General features: G+C 28.1%; 1 protein-coding gene across 1 annotated transcript in view; it reads left to right on the top strand.

Moving 5' to 3' along the window:
* LOC136084861 (uncharacterized) overlaps positions 1 to 24,938 on the top strand; it is a 138,392-nt gene that overhangs the window by 8,306 nt on the left and 105,148 nt on the right. Inside the window, exon 3 of the mRNA XM_065806046.1 lies at positions 19,105 to 19,167. Coding sequence (XP_065662118.1) covers positions 19,105 to 19,167 — 63 coding nt within the window. The remainder of the gene's footprint in view (positions 1 to 19,104; positions 19,168 to 24,938) is intronic.

Genomic DNA, 24,938 nt, shown 5'->3' with positions numbered 1-24,938 from the left:
CTAACATGTAATAGATGTGATAATGGTTGGAGATTGGCTGAATATTACAAAAGATACAAAATGAAAAATAGATTGTTAAGCTGTTCTTGTGAAGATCGATGGTGATTTAAAACCTCTTGGCATTCCGTAAGTGGTAAAAAATACGGTAATGGAAATTCTCATTGTGATACTTAAGAAAATATTTAAGATGAAGTCAAGCAAAGAATTATAACTGAAACTAATACTGGAAAGTATTCCGGCACAAACATTAGGTTCTGTCAAACACATTATTACAGCTTACATGTCAAAGACATGTTTACGATCTTCACTCTAAATATTTTTGGAAAAAGTTCACATTGGTAAAACTAATGATTCCAAAATTCTGATTTTATAACTCAATTGGTACACAATAAAGGAGTCTATGCTTAAATCAAAGTTCAAAATGTTTGACAAAGTTGCAGTTAAAGGAACGTATCTAGAAAAATAGATTGAGGAAACTGTTCAATTTTGCAAATAGCACTCGCTAGTTTAGTGTTTCGAAGAGATGATTATAAAGAACTAGTAGAACATAAGTAGGTGAGTGTACTAGTAGAACTAGTACACTCACCTACTTTATGTTCAGATATAAGCTTTAATGCTTATACACCGGAATCGTTTCCACACAAGTTTCATCGCAAACTTTACATATTATCTTAAAATTCAAGTTTTAAGTAATCATTTAGCCTACCGATTGACGGCTAGTTTGTAAAAAGAAATCATTAGAATGTCAGAAATTGTTTTTATATTTTATACTGTGTGGTTTGTGCGTTCCTTTTTAGTTTACTCTGCGCCTTTTCAAAAATCATATGCAATCATTGGCAGATAGTCCATATAAAAATTGGGTAAAACCTTATGATCCAGGCGCTTATGATTTACTAGAGGGAATTGAAAATATATTGTAATCAATAGAGAGAGAGATACGTCGTTTTTAGATCAAACCTTAATTCCATTGAAGAACTCTAAGATGATGAGAAAAAAAAAGTTGCAAAAGTTCTTTTCTCACAACCTGTTTCTACACACTATGAGAAGTCTGAAAATCCAGCCCTTTTAAATGATCTAGACTTCACCCAGAAGAAACTGCACAGTTGATTGTTCGGAACGCGTGGTTTCATTTTTAGCCTGTTAAATTTGAGTAAAAATAGTGATAAACCTTGACTAAACTGTCCTTCATCTTTTTGGGGCTTTGCCGACCAATTTAAAACTTTCATTGAATTTGTTCGCCGACTGTATATATACTACATGTACAACTGTTCTGAACGGACAATTAAGCTTGTGTCAGAGTTTATTAATTTTGTTCACAATGAAGAGGACAGAAAATATAAGTTGGCCATTCATCAAAGTAAGGATCAATTTAGGGAGTTTGAAACAGTGAAATCAGCGGAGTATAGCAAAAAAAAGGACGCTTATAAAGCATAATTTAGAAAAAAGTTACTTGATTTTTTACCAAAAACAAGAAATTTTTTTTCAGTTTTACAAAGTTTGTTAAGTTTTACAAAGCGTTTTTATATTTCTAAATATTTAATATAATTTTTATATATTATATGTTGAATATGATATTATATATTTATTTGGAAGTTTATATTTAAATATTATATCTTCTTTTTAACTATTTGTATTAATATATATATATATATATATATATATATATATATATATATATATATATATATATATATATATATATATATTAGGGTTATGACTATTTTTCACCCCATACTCCTGTACTGTAGTTTGATGAACTTTTACCTAAAAAGCACGAAAGGAACTATTATTTGCATATCTTTTGAAAAAAGTTCACCTTGCTATTGAAAAATCGATTTTTAACTAACCAAACCGGTTTTTATTGCCGTCATCATTGAAATTTAATTAAATTCACTTAAAAATTTTAATGAGTATATTTTTTTTAGTCAGTTTATGTGCATCATAAAAAGTGTCTCAAGGATTTTCTATTTAAAAAAATATATACTTATTAAAATATTTAACTAAATTATATAAATTTCAATGATGACAACAACAAAAACCAGTTTGCGAAGTTAAAAATCGATTTTTGATTTGCGGGGTGAACTTTTTTTTAAGGATATGCAAATAATAGTTCCTTTTGTGCTTTTTAGGTAAAAGTTCATCAAACTACAGTACAGGAGTATTAGGTGAAAAATAGTCATAACCCTAACATATATATATATATATACATATATATATATATATATATATATATATATATATATATATATATATATATATATATATATATATATATATATATATATATATATATATATATATATATATATATAAATACAAATAGTTAAAAAGAAGATATAAAATTTAAATATAAACTTCCAATTAAATATATAATATCATATTCAACATATAATATAAAAGATTATATTCAATATTTAGAAATACAAAAACGCTTTGTAAAACTTAACAAACGTTGTAAAACTGAAAATTTTTTTCTTGTTTTTGGTAAAAAAACAAATAACTTTTCTCTAATTTATGCTTTATAAGCGTCCTTTTTTTGCAATACTCCGTTGATTTTACTGCTTCAAACTCTCTAAAAGGTATATATATATATATATATATATATATATATATATATATATATATATATATATATATATATATATGTATGTATACATAAATATATATATATGTATATATATATATATATGTATATATATATATATATATATATGTATATATATATATATATATATATATATATATATATATATATATATATATATATATATATATATACATATATATATATATATATATATATATATATATATATATATATATATATATATATATTAGGGTGGTGCTAAAAACAACTTTTTTTAAAAATGTCAGCTGACAACCCCTAAAAGTGTTTTATATAATAAAACAATACTGGATTTAAAAAATTTTTGAATAAAAAATATTTTTACGGGTGCCACAAGGCCCTTATACATCAAAAAGGTTCCTAATGTTATAAAAAAAAAAGTTTTTCAAAAGTATGTCATGTTGAATCTCAAAAGAAGCAAAATTTTATAAAAATTTCAAAAATTATAATTATTTTTTAAAAAAAATTCTTATTTTTTAGTTTATTGCAAAAAAAATGACCTTTTAAACTAAAAATGAAAAAAGTTTATTTTTTTTAATTATAATTTCAAAAAGATCTTAAATAATAGTTTTTTTAAAAAATAATTGTTATTTTTAGAATTTTTATAAAATTTTGCTTCCCCAGAAACGGTTTGCATTTTCAAAACCACGAAACATCCTACAATAATAATCTAAATTTTGAAAAGATTCTGTCAACGTCTGGTTGACAGAATCTTTAGGTTGTAAAAGTAAATAAATAAATATATACATATATATATATATATATATACATATATATATATATATATATATATATATATATATATATATATATATATATATATATATATATATATATATATATATATGTATATATATATATATATATATATATATATATATATATATATATATATATATATACATATATATATATATATATATATATATATATATATATATATATATATATATATATATATACATATATATATATATATATATATATATATATATATATATATATATAGATATATGTATATTTTTAACTATTTACTTTTACAACCTATAATAGTTTTTTTTTGACACCAGTATTATTATTATAAAACTTAAAGTTTGTAGCATTTCTGGAAGTTACCTATCTTAAACACTTCTTTTTAAAAAGACGTTGACAGAATCTTTTCAAAATTTAGATTATTATTGTAGGATGTTTCGTGGTTTTGAAAATGCAAACCGTTTCTGGTGGACATTTTTTTTCAAGTAAATTATTTCCGCTACGGTGTGTATTATGTTTAATGTTACTTTATAACTTCTTATTGTAAACTTCCTTATAAGAAAGTTTACTTCCATATATATATAGAACATTAAAAAAAGAAAAAAAGTTTACTTCCATATATGGAAGTAAACTTTTCTATTTTTTTTTATTTATAAATATATTAAAAAAAAAAAAAAGAAACGGGGACGGACACGGGCTTTAATACCTTTAACTTTAATAAGTTTCTTATAATTTTTTTTAGACCATCCGTAGCATATTAGGACTCTTGCGCCGTAAATTTTGTAGAGAACTAAAGTTTGCATGTAAAATCTTTTTCTATCAGAAAGAAAGTTGTCTCTTTAATATGTGTTAAACGCGCAGACTTAACTAATTACTTAGGCACATTAAAAGCACAAGTATCTTAATCTATAATATCTTTATCTACCTAACTATAAATCAACGTGGAACTAAAATTGAAAATTCGGACGGTAAAATCTCTACAACTCTAAGACGTTGAAGCGACGTCATTTTTGTTTAACGTTACTTTATCAATGATAAAACAAGGTAGGACCGACGTCGAAAGTTCAACGTTGATTTTTTAACCTTGCTTAGAGTTGATACGACGTTGTAAGCTTGGCGATACCAACTGACCACAAAAGGAAAACACAACTCTTCTGTTATAATTTTTCGAAATCACATCCACATGATTTCCTTTGGACCACATCAGCGTGCCACCAACCTTGTGCACAAACAATCCCAATACAAAAACTTCTTAACATCTAATCTGCTCACCTTCCTTATTCTCCAAACTATATTTTTCGAATTGTTTTTTAACATAATCGAGACTCACTACTTCCTCATTGACAAAATTATCTTTCATGTAAGAGGATGCTCCCCTCTTTACCAGTTCGTCTTGATCAATAACACTCACAAAAGATTTTATAATCATAAGGGCAAAGTTAAATCCAAAACCAAGTTGTGTCAAACAGTTCTTTTTTGTTTCTAAAAACCAACATTTGGATTATCCAAAGAAATTCTTCATTTTTTAAGTGGAGCAACACCTTGCGTAAATCAATGATCGATGGTTTGTTTCCATTCTTCTCAGCTTCTTAACTCAAACATCTACATCTCTTTAATACTAAGGTGCATTGAAATAATAGGTAAAAAAATCAAGTCCAAATTTATATATATATAACAGCAATAAAAAGTTGTCTTTTCGTTTAAAACCTTTGAATTTCAATAAATAAATAAAGGGGGTAAAAATAGGGGCCGAAAAATTTTTAAAACAGTTTTATTTTTCAAAATTCTAAAATTCTATTTCATTCACCTCATCTTAAACAAAATAAATTTTAAAAAATATGAAAAACTTTTTATTCTAACATTCAGACATCTTTATTATTAAATATTCTTTTAATTTTCTTCGCGTTATTAATACAATTATCATCCGTACTTTTTGTTTGTTTATTTATTGTTTTTCTTTTATTGTTAAAACCTGCAAGTTATGATTTCTACATGATTGTTCTTAATGTATGTTCTCTGTGCTTTAATTTTTGTTTACGGTCCATGTGTTTCAATATATGTCTTTGCTTATTATTACTTATATTATATTTAAAAATTGGTGTCACTTCTTTGATCAGTTTTCTGTATGTGTGATCCTAATTTCTGTACGTGTATCCTAATAAATCATTAACTTATTATTATAAATAGTTTGATGCTTACAACTACTAATAACTGCTAATATTCTCTCAGATCGCACACTGCTGCCGATGGTTCAGTATGAACTTTAACCCAACAATCAGCAGCTTGAATGTGACACGGAAAACTGGGATAATCGATAGCAGTTAATTTACCAGTAATAACCATATCTCTATTACCTGCGTCAGAAAAACCAAACATCAATAAATGTTCAGTGATTATAATGTTTTGTAAATTAATGAGATTGATGTAGTTAGAACTATCGTAGTTTAGTTTAGGAACCATAAATTATCTAATTCCAGTAGTTGGCTGAGACCTTGCTTTTAAAATTTTTTCCAAACCTTATTCACAAACATTTTTCCCCCCATCCATAATCATTGTAAGAAGAATGTTTTCTTAATGAGCAAAATAACCATTTCATTTTATAACAGGATTGATAATGTCTTTTAAAAGGCAGATAACACGACACATTAATTGTTTTGTAGAGGTGCCTAGCTCAATGTTTACAAGAAGGTTTAGACTTAATGTAAAGCAAGATTGGAACATTAACACGTACAATATAGGTTGCAGTGGAAACTTGTTGCTATGAATCTGACATATTGGCCATTGTAATGGTTTTACTACTTCTTTCTCTATCTATCTGATAACACCATTGGATTATCAGTTGTTGACATTTGTGCCATCGCGATTAATTGTTATTAATTTACTTAACATAATTTTATTCGCGCAAAAGTGATTTATAATACTTCGTTTTATTTGCTGTCCCGTTGACAGTGTTATACAGTAGCATTCAAAAGTAACCGGACAAGAGCATAACTTGAGATTACTTTTGAATGAATAGTCCAATCTCTTTCAAATTTTCACTGAAATGTCAAAAAATTGATAACAAATCTAAAAAAAAATGAATTTTTACTAAATCTAAGCAATCTAATCTTAAAAGTTTATTTAATTAAAACTTGCGCGTGCTAAAGTATCCGGTCAGAAAAAAAAAATTGAATTAGATTTTTTTATTTAAACACTTTTTAAATTCAAAATACTTTATTTTAAAGTAAATTGCTGTAGTACTTTGTCGGAAAGCCGATAGCATTAATTACTTGACAGCGGCAAGGAATTGCTTGACAGCGGCAAGAAATTGAGTCCACCAGCTTCATAATTACAATAATTTTGATTTTTCACAATTCTTTATTCAGAATATTCAATAAATCAAATTTACTTGCTGATTTTCAACCTAAAATTCGTCAATCTATGTGTTTCCATAGATGTTCAATATAATTAAGGTCAGGACTTTGCTATGTCAATTCCATTAATTAAACTTTTTTGTTTTTGAAAAAGTCTTTTATAAGTGTTGAAGTGTCTTTTGAGTCATTATTCTGCTGAAATATCCATCCTTAAGCCCTGAAAAATGTTCCACGTAAAATGCTGTCTGAGTAAATGCTGAAATTAAAGAACTTTATAATGTAAAATATAGTGTTGACACAATCAAACGTCTTTTGAGGACTACAAATCTGTTTGGAAGACGTCCTTCAAAGAAACTTTTTATTTATATAAAGAATCAAAAAGCACGCTTAAGATTTGCTAATGAACATTTGATTTGGGAAAAAAAACCGTTATTGAAAGTACTTTTTAGTGATGAATTTAAGTTTATGTTATTTGGATCTGATAATATTTGATATGTCCGTCGACCAAAAGGCCATAAAAACGATCATAAATACCAGCTACCAACACTAAAGCACAGAGGTCGAAACGTTATAAAATGGGCTAACTTAAATAGAGATTGTATTGGTCCAATCCATTTAATTGATGGCAAAATGGATACAAATATGTACAAGTTAAGAATGTTATGCTACCACATGCTAAAGACAAAATGCCTCGAGAAAGGATAATTCAGCAGGATAATGACTCAAAAGATACTTCAACCCTTATAAAAGACTTTTTCAAAAACAAAAAAATTCAATTAATGGAATTGACATAGCAAAGTCCTGACCTTAATTCTATTGAACATCTATGGAAACACATAGATTGACGAATTTCAGGTTGAAAATCAGTAAGTAAATTTGATTTATTGAAAATTCTGAAAGAAGAATGGGGAAAAATCAAAATTATTGTGATTATGAAGCTGGTGGACTCAATTCCTTGCCGCTGTCAAGCAGTAATTAATGCTATCGGCTTTCCGACAAAGTACTAAACCAATTTACTTTAAAATAAAGTATTTTCAATTTAAAAAGTGTTTAAATAAAAAAATCTAATTCAATTTTTTTTTTGTCCGGATACTTTTGCACGCACAAATTTTAATTAAATGAACTTTTAAGATTAAATTGCTTAGATTTAGTAAAAACTCATTTGTTTTTAGATTTGTCATCAATTTTTTGATATTTCAGTGAAAATTTGAAAGAAATTGGATTTTTCATTCAAAAGTCTCAAATTAAGCTCTTGTCCGGTTACTTTTGCACGCTACTGTATGATCGATGTACGAAAAACCAGGCTATTTCAATAACGATATGTGTTCTGTGGTAATTGTTTGACGGTAACATTTTCAAATTAAGATATCTTTTTTAATATTCACCAAAGTTTTATTTTAGCGTCCATCAAAACAGAGGCATTGCATATCATTTAACTTCTCTTGTGCTTGTGCAATTTTATATCAATACTAAATTCTTTTACATGGCGCCTTATTCTGATTGATAACATTGGATATATTCTCTGTTATTATTACTAACCCAAAATCTTTCGAAACAGCTGATAATACGGCTGCGGCTGATCTGTCAGAAAGTCCATGTCTGTCGCATGCACTTCCTAATGCTGGCATGCTGTGTTATAGTACTGGTGATTGTAGTGGAGAAGATTTAAAAACAGTCATATTAGTGCCATGTGAGGATTTATTATCATCAGCTTCACTTTTAGAAACTTTGTCAAATTTGCTCTCATTTTTAGTTTCAGAACTACCAGCATTAAATATTGATATGCTGGTTTTACTTGTATTGAATATTTACTTATACTTTTCAGTTCTTCAGCTTTTCTCTTTTAATATTGTCTAAAATTTTAATGTCTAACATTTGTTGCCACTTTGTCTTCGGTGCCAATAATCATTAGACGAATCGTTCGCTGGTCAATTAGAAACTCTTGTTCCGCAGTAGGAACCTTACGTACTTTACATCAGTTGCAATCTTCCAAAACGCACTTGCATGCTGCAATGTCAAAAAATTTAATTTGCTTTCGTTTCCGAAACATTGAAGTTTTTCTTTATAACTCTCATAATACCTCTTGTCATTATGCCAGTTCTTAAATGGCTCAATCAGTTTCCTATATTGGTCGCGACAAGTCTTGATTAGTTTTAAATCCCTCGTATGCAATATTACTGGTAAAGAAGATTTCAAACAAATTTTTCATTGCAAATTTTGATACAGTAGGGTCTTTGGTATGAAAGTTTAGTTTCAGCTCATGCTTAACAAATAAATAGTATGTCATAACTTTCTCATATGTGGGTAAAACAGTTTCAGAAAGTTCTTGCAGTGAACCAATAATTGGACACTTCAAATCTTTTTTCGTTTTTGGGCTTGCTAGTTGGTTGCAGACCGTTACGGAAGAATTTTTATGTCAATACGTATAGAGAAAATGGGCTTCTTTTGAAAAATCATTTAGCATATATAGTATTATATATTAAAACCATATTATATATAGTATCTTTGAAGTGCATACAACTTTTTTAAATAAAAAATTTATGATTCATAATGCAAAACTCATAATGGTTTTTAATAAGTTGCAAACTAATTTTATAAGCACATATTAATTCGAAAATGTCATATTATTATGTGGGCTTCTTTTTTAAAGTGGAACCAGATAAAGAAGGAGATAAGTGATTACTATTTGATACAGATAAAACACTGATATATTGAGAAGATAAAATAGAAGAACACGAAACAATGTTACTTGAGCTAATGGTTGAATGCAATGGTTGTGGCATACCAGATATTGATTTTTGATATGCAAAGAGCATGTTGCAAATATTAATAAATTGTTTAGAATCCCTTAAAAAATTACGTGCATAGAATTTGGATCTATTTTCAAGTTGCGCAATCTGACTTTTACATATTTTGAAATTAAAAAGTTTATTGAGTATTTCAACAGTTCTTTTAAATGATTCATTGTTGGATATGAATATATTTAATAGATGTCCATTTCTACATTCAATATTTAAATGAGTTGGCATTGTAAAGTTACAAACTAAATAACTTTTGGCTTCACTATAAAATAGATGATTCTTATTAGGTCCCATAATACTCTCAAAAAAAATTTTAATAATCATAATATTTATTTTATTGAATCAGCTTTAATCATTATTATACTTTTTTTTAAAAAAATAAAAAGCTATATTGCATACAACAGAAAGAGAAATCACTTGAATCTTAAATAAAATATATAAATGAATATATAGCATAGTTTTTGTATGTGTGTAAATCATGTTCTGAATACTTTAAAAAAATCACCAATATTTTTAATTAAGTTTTGCTAAAAAAACAACTTTTTAATGAATAAAAGAGTTCAAATATACAAAATGCTTATTATCGTAAATCGCCTCCCCCCCTCCCTCCAGCAACCTCGACAACAGAAGAATATTTGGTACCTTTACTGCATGCAAAAATAGAGTCTGAACGTGTCATTATTTTTTAATGAAATTTTGCAGGTACATAGAAAATAGATAAATAAAATCGACCGAAAAGCTAGAAAAAAATACCTATCATGCCTTCAATGTCAAATTCGCTTCCAGAAGAGGAACAAAGTTTTCAATAGCAATGAAATCACTAAAAACGTTAGTAACAGCAAAAAAAATCAAATTTCAATAAACTCACAACACCCTACCTTTGAAATGTTATCCAAGTCAATATAAAATTCTAAAAAAAAAACGACAAAAATCCATCCGTACGACACCAACTTCGAAAACGCAGTGAAAAAATGGTCACAGATTTTATCTTTAAAATCGGTGCCGTAAATTGCAGATACGCACGTATCTAATATTTAGGTTGTTTTATTATTTCAACTGTTAAAATCTCGATATTTTCATCTGGAACAATCATCTCGCGTCTAATATTATACGCAATGTTTTCTTTTATGTAAAAAAGTCCTCCTCCACGCTTATTCCTACGCTTATTATTTATGCAAAAAAGTCCTCCTCCATGCTGAAAACACTGGGTTCGATTTAAAATCTTCCCATACACCAAGTTTCAGTTAAACCAAGGACGTAAAATAAGATATATTTATTTATCTTATTTTACGTCCTTGGTTAAACAAATAACGTTAAAAAAGTTTTCCGTATCGCAAATCATGTAAAAAAACTTATTAAAATATTTTTTAAACTTTTCATATTAATGTGGATTACATTAAAATAATCAAGATCATCATTTATAAGAATGCTTTTAATTTTATCTGGATGAAGAACATTCAAATGCAGGTTCATTAATCTCATTTGAATAATATTTGAATAACTGGATCAGATTTAATTTCTAAATTAAAAGTTTTAGTTTAAAATAAATTCGATACTTTTTTAAAACCATTCCTTTTAGATGAAACCATTTTAAATGTTTTTGTAGTTTTTAATATATGCGGAGGTTTTTACATCCTGATGTATTATGTGTGTACATACACACGCTACATACATTAACAAATATATACAGATAAATATATATATATATATATATATATATATATATATATATATATATATATATATATATATATATATATATATATATATATATATATATATATATATATATGTAACTGTTTAGAGACAAAGTTCGTCAAGTTTTATTCATCACAAAGTTCATTATTTGTACACGAAAATTAATAAATTAATCAAAAGTATTAAAAAAGTTGATTTCCTTCTGGACAAAACAAGTGCAACTCGACTAAATGTTGACCAAGCTGTATTTCGCTATCAATACTTCGTGGCGAATCCTTTGTTATCGATCATAGCCTTGTATCTTCGAGGCATAGATTCTTATGGCAATAACGTAAATCGAGGCGTTTTCTTGCCGGTCGACGTACACGGCAAATGCCATCGCTCCCAATGATGTTGAACTTCGATTCATCACTGAACAGGTCAGTTCGCCATTTCTGCACATTCAAGTCAATATGAGATGTAGCAAACAGGAGTCTTTTCTTCTGGTTTTTTAGTGAAATCAGCGGTTTCTTTGCAGGGCGTCGAGAAAACAATCCGGCTTCAATAGCACGTTGTCTGATTGTTCGATCCGATAGAGGTAGCTCTAATTGCTTTTGTACCTCGACTGATGATATCCAGGGATCCTTCTTGACGGATCTGATGATCACAGAATCCTCTCTAGAAGTGGTGAAACACGATCTTCCACCTTTGTTATCTGCTGCCAACTTCCCCGTAGAACGACATTTGGAACATAGTCTTGATACAGTCCATTTTTTCACACGATGTTTACCACAAATACTTTTTTGTGACATTCCACTTACGTAATCGCCAATAGTTTTCTTTGTTAGTTCCAATCCAAGACTGTCGGGAGCCATTTTTGCTCTTGAAGTCATAAAAATAACAAAAATAAATAATCACGCTTCTCAAGGCTTACCGTGTTTCATATACCTTGTGATGATATATTAATGCTCTGTCGAACACAACGTCTTGGTTGGATATGAACTGTATTGATGTAATGAAACACTTGTTGTATTTCACTTGTTGTATTGATGTTCTTCGATTAAACACTTTGATAAAACTCACTTCGATAAACTGTCTTGATAATACTGACTGATTGACTTTCATATACTGACTGAATTACATGTCAATTTACATGTCTCTTATATAGTAAAATGAACCTGTGTGAACCTGTTCTGGAAGATTCTAGATGCTTCTATTCGATGCTTCTGGAAATTTCTGGATGCGTCTGGATACTTCTGGATGCTATGGGATGCTTCCAGATGCTTCTTCTGGAATCTTCTGGAAGCTTCTGCATGCTTCTGGAAACTTCTGGAAACTTCTGGATACTTCCTTTAATTATTTAAAAACTTCTGTGACGTTGACACGGACCAGACTTAAGAAAATGAAACAAACCAAAAAAGTTGCACTTGTTTTGTCCGCTGCAAAATGGCACTTGTCAACGAAATTCTGCCTGTGTGCTGTCATTTGTCAGCTGATTGCTCATGTCATGGCATGCTATGACACCAGACTCCTGAACTGTTTGCTGTGGTAGTATAGATCGTTTCGTTTTTAAGACATGTAAAATTAGAAACTGTATATAGATATATATATATATATATATATATATATATATATATATATATATATATATATATATATATATATATATATATATATATATATTAAAACATCATTTTTAAATTATTAATTGATAATCTGATGTACTTAAAAAAAAAGACTGTGATTGGTTTGTTATTAACCACTTTAGCCAATATGCCTGAAGAACGGATTTCTTTAGCTTTGATAAATAATTACCTGCAAATGTTTGCTGTTTTCTCACTGGAGTCTTCATTGATATGTTTTTTTCATTGCATAACTTCAACTTTTTGTAGGTTTGTAATACAGTGTCACGATCTTTATAATCAAGAAGCTATACTTCTATCGTTCCTCTTTTTCTTCTAATACCGCCGTTGTCTTCTTTCTTCCCTGTTCGGTGTGCTTGTTCTTTATGTATTTCTTCGCTTGTGCTTAGTTTTTTTTTTAAATAACTTTTTTATTATGTCCTAGCTGCATTTCCAAGTTTCCCATTCCGTTTCCTCGATTCCTTTAAATCTAAATCTGTTACTACAACAACAACACCCAAAAATCAACACTGGAAGATGATCTACGTGTTTATGAAATGTCAAATCTTCCATAAGTTTGCAGTCCAAGTGACCCATTAAGGGCACACTAGTTGAAAATTCTGATCTGAGATTTTCGTATTTTGTTGTTCGCTGACTTGCTTTAGACATTTGTATTGAGTTCCAATTGATGTTTAACGTGTTCATATTGTGCCCAAAACTTGATGTTATTTCACTAAAATTATATGCTGCATTTCAAGATGAGATCTTTGTTTTATCTAATGCAGATATAAGTCCAGGAGACATTATGTTGATTCTAGCTTTTGTAGGCTTTATCAATTCGCCACCTCTACTATTGTACAATTTTTTATTATTATCAATTTATTCTGATGCACTTAATAAAGTTGATGAATCAGATTCTGGAACAACCTTGTTTGAACATGCATCCAGTTCTTCTTTTGATAATTTTTGACGCTTCTACTCCTTCTCCATTTTTTCCTGGGCACATATTCTTCTATGTGTTTCCACTTTATCAGAGGCACCAGTAGAAGCTGACCTTTTTGTCTTTGAGAGCGGATGAATGCTTTATCTTTAGCAATTGAAATCATAGTGAGTGCATCGGAATGTGCGATATCAAAAAGATCCCAAAGACAGTCAATAGACTTAACCTCTTTCATCTTATGTCTTTCAATTTTTATGTTTCAGAAGACCTTTCAATTTAACAAACATTGTATTCAATTTGTCTATACAATGTGTGGCTGCTCAAACAGGTATTCCAGCCTTGCTCCAAAATGCTGACACAGCATTCTTCTTTTTGAATTAAAATTACTAAAATAAAATAAAATACTGAAAATACTTTGCAAACAATTTTTGAGCAAAAGATGTCAACAATTAAGATCACAGGTTTGGGTTGGAGCAGCAATTTTTTTTAAAGTATATACATATAACAAAAATAAATACCGCCGAAAATAAAAAAGAAAGACTCATTAAAGATAATATCAATAATAACCGACCAAAGAAAAGATAATACATTTTACATATAGCGTCTAAAATTTGGCTAAATGTTCCATTTGCATACCTTTTTTTATAATTAAGCAGTTTATTTTTTATTATCATAGAATATACAATGAAAATATTATTCTCCTTGTACAACATAACGTAACAATAAAAGTTATATAACATTTTTTGTCTATTTTTTGTATATTGTCATTGCATATACAATGACAATATAAATTGTGTAGACAATGTATATTGTACTATGAAAATGTATATTTTCCTATAAAAAATAGATCCTTTTGAAAGAAATGAAATTTATAAAAAATATATAATTTTGGGTATAACTGTGGCAAGAACAATAAAATTTGTAAAAAATATTAAAACCTAATAGTTTTGTTTTCAACAATATTGTTGATTTAAATTAATATAGTTAATTAAAGCTTTTTACAAATTTTGGGCAAAAAAATTTTATTTCCAGTTCTGATAGATAGTTTTATCAAAAGCTTTAATATAGTTTTTGATATAATTATCTATATAAAAAAATAAACATAGCCTATATTTTTTAAATCTATAATTTATTATATAAACTTAGGTAAAGCTACAGTTAAACGGTCTAAAATAATTTTATTATTTCACTTGATGCGTGAAAAAAACTAAAAAATGTATATTTTATGTTTTTCTAATATCTTTTAAAATAATGCTTTCACTCTGATTAGGGGCAAAGTATTTGTTTACCAGTATTGATTCCCTGAAAAAGATTACACAATTTAAAGTTGTATGGTTTTAAGTTTTAATAATTAGTTAATTCATCGGTATCTTTTCCCATCCATCGGCCAAAAAAGTGCTATCGGTACATGTACTGAAGCCAATAAATATTCCTTAAGTCATAAAAGTTTTCATTATAAGTTGTTTCAGATCTACTAGTGAGTTCAGATATTTTTTAGAAATATCTCATTTTTCAAATCTCACCATGTACTAGTGAGTTCAGATATTTTTTAGAAATATCTCATTTTTCAAATCTCACCATGTACTAGTGAGTTCAGGTATTTTTTAGAAATATCTCATTTTTCAAGTCTCACCATGTACTAGTGAGTTTAGATATTTTTTTAGAAATATCTCAATTTTACCTAACAGTTTTTGATGGGGTTTAAGTTGAGTGAATTGCTCAATCATGAGGCATGAACATTAATCACGTTTTCTTAGAAAATGCGATTAATATTCATGCCTCATGGTTTAGCTCCTGGTCTTGATAAATTTTTGTCTCATGGCAAGTTGCGCATGAAAACACAAAACTTCTAACTTGTAACCAATAAGATATTTTTACTTAAAATTTCAAAAGCATTTGTGGAATTGATAGTCTCACCATGTTATAATTGTTGTAAACCAACATGACTGTAGCCATCTCAAATCATAATTGCTGGGTATAGCTTAGTGCACAACAAATTTGTTAACACAATTAAACTAATTGAAAAATACGTCACTTTAGCGATAGACAAAACTCGTTACTAGTGGTAAAGGCAGCTTACGTAGGAGAAAAAAAACTTTGTTGCACGTGGCAAAGAAATACCATCAGTTTTAGCAAAGTAATAAAACAAGGCCTCAGACCACATCTGTTTTACTACTTTATTGATACCAAGTGGTTGAAGAGGATGTTTGCAATGAGGCGGTATGCGTATTATCCAATATCAATAAATGTTACTAATTTAATTGCTTCAATAGTCACATGACTTTTGTCAACCCCCTAAAAATAACGATACTTTTATCTTATCCACTTTTGTACGAAGTTTATTAAAATGATGTAAAAAGTCAATAAAAATCTCTTGATCAATTTATCCGCTTTTATGGCAATGTTCTTTTATACCCAAAGAAAATTTAGATGCTTCTAGAAGTTTATATATGAAAAATGATGGTAAGCTGCCTTCTGCTTTATTGACTGTGGCAAGGTATGTTAATGGTGTGCCACGTTCACCTATAGTTAATTTTTGTACCTCATGAGAAGCCTACAACACAATTACCTTTTCAGAGACGCTTAACGCAGATTAAAGGTCAGTTTCATCACAATTATAAATTAAATTTGGGTAGTCTTTGATGTCTAGCTGTTTATAAAATGGTTGTGAATAGTTAGAAAATGTCTGAGCGTAGTTCTCATTAAATGCTTTTGCTTCTACTTAAGGAAGCCATTTAGGAATTCTTAGTGTCATCTGAGTGAATCTTTTTCGGAATGAAAAAAATCAATTATAGACCAAATAGTTATAAACCAAAGCGACAGAAAAATATTATGCAGAAATTATTCAGGTTCATGAGCAGCTTTTCGGTTATGTGTTACGTTAATTTTTTTGTTGTTATTTTCTCTATGCTTGTGATATTCATAAATACTTTCACTCGGTGCCGTTCCTAGCTGACTCGGTATTCCACCACTCGGTGGTGGAATACCGAGTGGCTTGGGGAAAACTTAAACTGTGAAGCTCTAAAATCTAAGTCTAAAATCTTAATCTGAAGCTCTAAAATCGAAGCTCTAAAATCTAAATTTGTGAATAAGGTGGCTTGGGGAAAACTTTAACTGTGAAGCTCTAAAATCTAAGTGTCATTTATAAAATCATATTCAGTATAATTGTTTAGACTTTTTGATGTTTATCAAGAATTTAATTGGTCCCAAAATCATTGGAGTCTAAGGAAAAATTGTCGTGTTGTCAGAGCGGCCCTGCTTTTATATTGTTTGGTTCCATTAATACTTAACTTATATGATACTAAAACATAAAAAGCAAATAAATTTTTTTAAATTGTTTTCATTACAGTTTATTTAAAAAATCTATTCCAATATACAACTAAATAGTATTTTAGTCGAATTCAAGTAGACTTTTTCGATTTCAAAATGTATTACTCAAATTTAGTCGATATCCATTTTTGTTTCTTGTATACTAGATGCGAAAAAAAGAACACAATAATAATGTCTAAGAATGTTTTGACAAAATTAGTTTATTTGAATTCAAGTGGAATGTTTGTGGTGATTTTAAGATACTTGCTTTCATGTTTAGCTTGCGAGAAAGATACACAAACTATTCATGATTTCTTTCTTTATGGGACAACAGGGCTGAGGGTAATAGTTACAAGAAAAGCCAATGCTCTCTACAAGTGGAACTAGAGCCAGAATTGAACTGTAAGTTGTGCGTGCATCTTCATCAAATAAGTTTTAATGTTTTGATCTATGTGAAACATCAGATATATTATCTTTTTGTATTTAGAAAAACATTGAAATTAAATTATTTTCAAGTAAAAACAATAGTATTTATGACAAGTGATAACTTTTAGCAGAAGTGGCATTTGTCAGACTCGACAGGTAGTTAAGGGGCAAACTTTTTGGTGTCAGATGCTAATGGAAAAAAGATTTATATGCTTTATATGATCAAAAATTTATAGATCACTCTATAAAATTATATATTAGAACCAAAACTGAAATTATCAGTAATGATATTCAAAATTCATTATGATAGTTTTGAACTAGGTGCAAAAATGAATGGTAAAAATTATAAATAATAAATTATAATCAAAAAATTATAAACAAAAAATTATAAGTAATAAATTATAAACAAAAAATTATACATAAAAAATTATAAACAAAAAATTATAAGTAATAAAGGTATTAAAGGTATTAGATTTTTTTTACCTTAAATTAAGAGATGATGTTATTTTATTTTACTGTTAATTTAATAATAAGAAGTCGATAAATACTTTTTAGAGACTTTTATAAAAGTTTTATTTTATTAATAACTATCAGCAACTAAAAAATCTTTGAGATTAAGAAACATTAATAAAAAAAAATTGTAACTGGTATGTTTAAGATAACAAGATGCCGTTGTTTTATAAAATTCAAGGCTATAATAATTATTATAAAAAGAGGTTAAATCTTAAGCAAATTTATGTTAAAAAGACGTAATGCCTATATACAAATTGTATTTTATAAATTTCTGACAGACTCTGTTCTTTGTAAACTAATCTCAAATCTACAGACTATTTTATTCTTTATCGAGTAAAATCAAACCTATAGACTATTATATTTTATATCAAGTAAACTCAAATCTACCGATTATTTTACTTCATATCAAGTAAACTTAATCAGGTTCCAAATATACTGAAATTTTTTTTTACCTTATTTGAATAAAATAAAGATCAGAGGTTAAAAACAAAAAAAATTATTAAGTGTCCTCCGTTTTAGAACTTATATATTTAAAGATAAAATTAAAGCATAATTTTAAGTGACGTCATTAAGGCTTTTTATTTTTAAAATGTATATTTGCCAACATGATTCATGACTATATAAATAAGCCAAGTCATAATTTTCTTCTATATATATAAAAAAATATTTAAAAAAAAAGTTAACTAAATTAAATTTGTTTATATTTTTTGAAATATATAAACAAATTTTGAATTAACTTTCTAGAAATATTGACATTAAACTTTCATAAACCAGTTTGAAAACGTAAAAACAACGAACAAGTTTTGAATAAAAATTTGTCAGTCGGGATAAATATATTGCATGCTAAGTTAATAAACAAAATGCGACTTATTTGTCATCAAGTCTCAAATATTTAGCATTTTTTAAAATTAGATATTTTATTTAAGTTAAAATTTAGTTAAAATATTTCAGTGCAGACAAAATTTCTAATGATTTTTTATATGCTTTTAGGTGAAAAAATATTCAAATTGTTTATAATAGAAAAGAATAGATTATAACTGAAAACAAGTAAAAATATATAACTTATGAAACATGTGATTTTTAGTGTATGAAGGTGTGCAACCTTGAACTTCCCACGAACTTGACGAACTGTTTGTTGAACTGCAATGTAAGTATTAAAATTTTTTTTGTATTTAAGAAAATGTATCTGTTTTTCTTTTTCTTTTTTTTTTTACAGTAATATTATATTAGCTCTTATTATAAAACTAACACTAGAACAGTAATGCGTGACTATTCCTTCAAGATTAGAGATGTTTCCAAGATTTAAAAATATATAGGTCCTGAAACGGCGTATCAGGTCAAATAAAATTTCTACATTGCAACATCTGTTTATTGTTAAAAATAGACATTAAAGTAAAGGTATAGTACTCCCTGATTTATAAGTTTTAGCAACACAGAATGTATGCGATCGGATAGGTCAGGCTACCGATCCTGGGTTGATAGCAAAAGGTTGGTTTAATGCTTTTATAATGGTGGCATATTATTGCCGATTAATTCCAGTTCCAGCAGACTAATTAGCTTGAATCATCTAAAGCTCTTAACTCTTCATAAGCGCTAGGGGAACAACAATGCGAGCTTCTGTTATGACAAACTCGCATTTCAAATTTGAAGCAGCAAATTAGTGTTAATATTAGAGCTTGACTAAGAAGTGATGCTTTATTTGCCCATATTAGCAACTCATTTGAATTTAACTAGAATTTAAAAGAAGAGTAAAAAAAGAAGAAGAAAGTTAACAGAAGTTTAGGAAAACTGTATACTGTATGAGTCAGAAAGACAGCAAGTTAAGAGAAAATTCCAAAGCACTAAAGTTGGAGGATAAAAACAATGAATGAAATGATGAATAAACGTCGGACATGAAGGAACCGTTACAGTAAAAAGATGCTGCAACTGTTCTTTGTAACTGACTTTCCTAAATAATACGCTCAGACGCAATATACAAACTTAGAACAATGATTATTTTAAATGATAAGGATTTTCGAAACCACGAAATTACAAAAACGCGTATTAACATATTACGAATATAAGTAAATATGTTTAAAAAATATATACTTTTTCAATCATCAACAGCCTTATGATGATGATTTTGACCCCATCTTCATTAAATAAAAGGTCTGACGCATCAACATAAGCTTTTTTTTTTTGTAATTTTATTGGTTTTATAGCCAGATGTTCTGAATAATGCGGTTGACTCATGTTGTTGTTTTGTTTTCAGATGGTGGTCTGTTTGGAACAAATCTTTCTCCAGTTTTCAATTTTTTTCTCACGGTTTAATGAAAAACCTTTACAATTTGTGGAATATTTCTCTTAAAATATTGTGAATTCTGTGTAAGACTAGATGTCTTATTTCACTATCATTTTTTAAAGCTGTACTAATTTAATTAAAATTGCGATACCATGTGAAGCATTATATGATGAGTACGCTTTATTTATAGTACCACATGCTTCTTAAAAATTCAATTATACTAGCTTACAGTTTTTATATAAATTTACTGTTTGGAATTTATAATGTTTTATAATATAAAAAATTACAAATTTATGTAAAACACAAACTTATATAAATATTATGTAAAAAGATGTATGATGTAAACAACAACAGCAAAAAAAGGTTTACGAGAAACTTTACGAGAGTAGAGTTGCGAAACAAAAGCCTATAAAAGAATGTATTTCGAATCTAATTTCACGTCAAAATAGATGAATTGGTATATAAGTATGTCTAAGCCAGACATATGACTATTGGCGTCTTTACAAATCAAAGTATAATAGCCATTAATACTTCAATCCAAAGATGAAATAATTTTTAATTAGTTTTATAATGCACAAGCAGGCGTAATAAATTTCGAAAGTGATAAAATTCAAAATATGAAAAGTTTTTTTATAAAGACCACGAATACTTGTAAAGGATAAATTAAAACACATTAGTAATTATGGTTTTTTTTGTTTAATATTTTAAAACTGTTAGAGAGTTTGACTAAATTATGACAATCATGACAACCTAAGTCACCTGAGTCTTCATAATGTCCTGCTAATCAAGCTAAATTCATTATACAGGGCTACAAAACCTTAACAGGGGCACCTTATATTTAACTAGCATGAGTTACCCGGCGTTGCCCGGGCCAATATTTAAACTGGCTTACCTGATATCTGTACACAAAAATGGTCCCAAAAATGGTCTCCTCTGATCCGGGGGTCAGGGGGGCCCATTTTTGGGCCCCCTTGACCCCGGGGGTTGGGGTACGGGGTCAAAACCCAGCTAAGAACCTTCTCCTCCTCGAGGACTACCCCCATGCCAAATTTCATCGAGATCGGTCGGGCGGTTTGGATTTCTATACAGAACAAACAAACAAACACACACACACACATTGCTCTTTATATATATAGAAGATAGAAGAAGAAGAAAGACAAACAAACAAATACACACAAACACACATTGCCCTTTATAGCTGGATATACCCGGCGTTGCCCGGGCCAATATTTAAACTGGCTTACCTGATATCTGTACACAAAAATGGGCCCAAAAATGGGCCTAAAAAATCGGCCCAAAAAATGGTCAGGAGGACTACCCCCATGCCAAAAAATACCCCAGGAGGACTACCCCCATGCCAAATTTCATCGAGATCGGTCCGGCGGTTTGGATTTCTATAGAGAACAAACAAACAAACACACACACACACACACACATTGCCTTTTATATATATAGAAGATACCATTTGATGATATAAGTCTTTCTGGTAGCCGCCACAGAGTAAGGGAGACCATATTACCAGCCAACTTCAGAATTGTTAAACTGAATTTTTTTCTCTTTCTTTTCTTTTTCTCTTTTTAAGTAAACCATAGATAAATAAATATATACAGCAATATATTAATAAACAAAATCAAACTTACAACATCATATATGCATATAACCAAAATACATTTTTAAAAGATAAAATTACAAACTCTGGATATAAATATAAAATCAAAATTGGAAGACATTACAGCGAAATAATAACAGACAAAGAGAATTGTTACAAACCAATAAAAATTATAATACAAATTATGATACCGTAAATAGCAAAAAAATAAAAATAAAATTATAAGTATATAAAAAAAAAAAAAAAAAAGAAAAAAAAAAAAAACCAGACAATTTTATATTTTAATGAACAGTTTGTTTACTTAAAGATGGGTTTTCCCGTTTAATATGGAGTGCTTCTTTAATTTTCAATTTGTTTTTGTTAGAAGCAGTATCCAAAATTTTAAAACAATTATAGTTACTTAGATTTTTACAATTAATAGATGAAATTAAATCCTTATAAACATTAGATTGTTTGTCATTTGTAAGATGCTCTTGAATCCTTGTTGTTAAGTGTCTGGAGGTTTCTCCAATATAACTGACATTACATCCAGCTCAAGAAAGTTTGTAAACAACATTGGATTTGAGCAGCTTAGGAAGTGGATCTTTAATACATTAACTGTTTTGTAAATTGTTGGTAGTGAAAATTAAATTAATTATAACATCTTTACAATATTTTTTAATGATTTTATTAACTTTAGATTTAGTAAAATTTGAGTAAAAACCTATAAATGGAAGCTTATAATATCTTTTATTATGGTTATCAATACTATTTATCACAGATGGATTTAACTTTTTATCAACAAATAATTTAATTTCAGTGTTAATTTTATTTAGGTGGATATTGGTTATTTTTTAAAACATTAGATAGATTTTTTATGTCCTTATTAAATCCTAAACATGTGTTGTTGATTTTATATGTTCTATCAATTAAACAACGTATAAAACTAATTTTATAACAATAGGGAACAATGCTGGAAATTTTTTTTAAAAATCCAGTATATGTTCTTTTCTGATAAACTGATGTGGAAAGCAAAACAGTCTTATTGATAAGAACATCTAAAAATGCAATTTGATTATCTTGTTCTTTTTCCATCGTAAATTTTAAGTTTTTATGTTGTTTATTAAGATGTGTTTATATAAGTATATGGAGATGTGTTTATATAAGTATATGGGGAACACCTATAGCAAAAAAATGCAGAGCTTTAAATTCAATTTAGTTTTAAATCTTTTTTTTTATTATTAACTTGCTGTTCAGAGCCCTTAAATACAGGTTATGGTCTGTTCTACACTGACCATTTCTATACTTATTCTTTATATGGTCTCTTTTTTTCAATATTTTTTAGTAAACAGTAGAAAATTTTTTCAATGTTGGTTAAACAGTTGTAAACCCCTAAAGTATTGTTAACCATAATACAAAATATTATAAGCTTAATACAAAATATTATAAAGTATAAGCTTAATACAAAATAAAGTATAAGCTTAATACAAAATATTATAAAGTTAATAAAATCATTAAAAAATATTGTAAAGATGTTATAATTAATTTAATTTTCACTACCAACAATTAACAAAACAGTTAATGTATTAAAGATCCACTTCCTAAGCTGCTCAAATCCAATGTTGTTTACAAACTTTCTTGAGCTGGATGTAATGTCAGTTATATTGGAGAAACCTCCAGATACTTAACAACAAGGATTCATGAGCATCTTACAAATGACAAACAATCTAATGTTTATAAGCATTTAATTTCATCTGTTAATTGTAAAAATCTAAGTAACTATAATTGTTTTAAAATTTTGGATACTGCTTCTAACAAAAACAAATTGAAAATTAAAGAAGCACTTCATATTAAACGGGAAAACCCATCTTTAAGTAAACAAACTGTTCATTAAAATATAAAATTGTCTGGTTTTTTTTTTTTTTTTTTTTTTTTTTGTTTTTTATATATTTATAATTTTATTTTTATTTTTTTGCTATTTACGGTATCATAATTTGTATTATAATTTTTATTGGTTTGTAACAATTCTATTTGTCTGTTATTATTTCGCTGTAATGTCTTCCAATTTTGATTTTATATTTATATCAAGAGTTTTAAATTGTAATTTTATCTTTTGAAAATGTGGTATGTTAACTACGAAACATTTCAAGATTAAAAAATATCGTGTTTTTTTTTTAAATATGATCAGGTTTATTGCTATTGCGTTGCTCAAGAAATATATGAATAGCTAGATATTACTATATTAGATAAGTATGGTATGGTGTATAAGTATGGTGATAAATGGTCCGTAATGCAATTGAAGTTAAAGAAAGCTTTATGTGGAAATAGGTAATTAAAAATTAGTGCGTGATTGATAATGACAGTGAATGTCGAAAAAAGATTGATAAAACACTGAAATAAACCTTTATATACTGAGTCTCAGTATATAAATAATTATTTATGCTACCTCGTCAAAAGAAGGAAACTTTCTTTTTAAAGATGCCACAAATCTCCGCGCCAGTGAAATTCTAGAGGCTCTATTTGCAATATCACTGATGAAACCTTGAAATTTTTGGTGTAATCCATGCAGAGCTGGTATTTTCATAAATAACGTTGGGTTCTTTTACCACACAACTCTCTGCTACTCTGTTCATAAGGAGTTAAAATCTTTCCATAACCCTTAGCAAGTTTCCATTTGTTCGTAGTGAGATTCTCCTCCTTACCAGTTAATGCGATTTTGGCTAATAATGGCGCTTTCTCTTCCATAAGGCGTTAAATCATGATATAGTCGGAATTCCGACGCAATGATACACTCATTATGAGCCCACGTTCATCTCTTTTTAATTGCCTTTGTTGTGCATGCTGTAATTGAAATGATTGAATACTGTAATGGTAATGCAAGACGATTTTTTTACATTTCACCATCATATTAATCATGCCTTCAATTTCGGATACTGCATCATTAATTGATAATTGAAGCGTATGAGCAAAACAAGGTAAGTTCATAAAGTTTTGGCACATGTTCATGGCTGCTCTCATATTACTACCATTGTCTCGAAGAACGTACATT

This window comes from Hydra vulgaris, chromosome 09 (assembly GCF_038396675.1).
Source record: "Hydra vulgaris chromosome 09, alternate assembly HydraT2T_AEP".
In the NCBI taxonomy this organism is placed as follows: domain Eukaryota; kingdom Metazoa; phylum Cnidaria; class Hydrozoa; order Anthoathecata; family Hydridae; genus Hydra; species Hydra vulgaris.
This window is presented reverse-complemented; position numbering and strand designations above follow the sequence as displayed.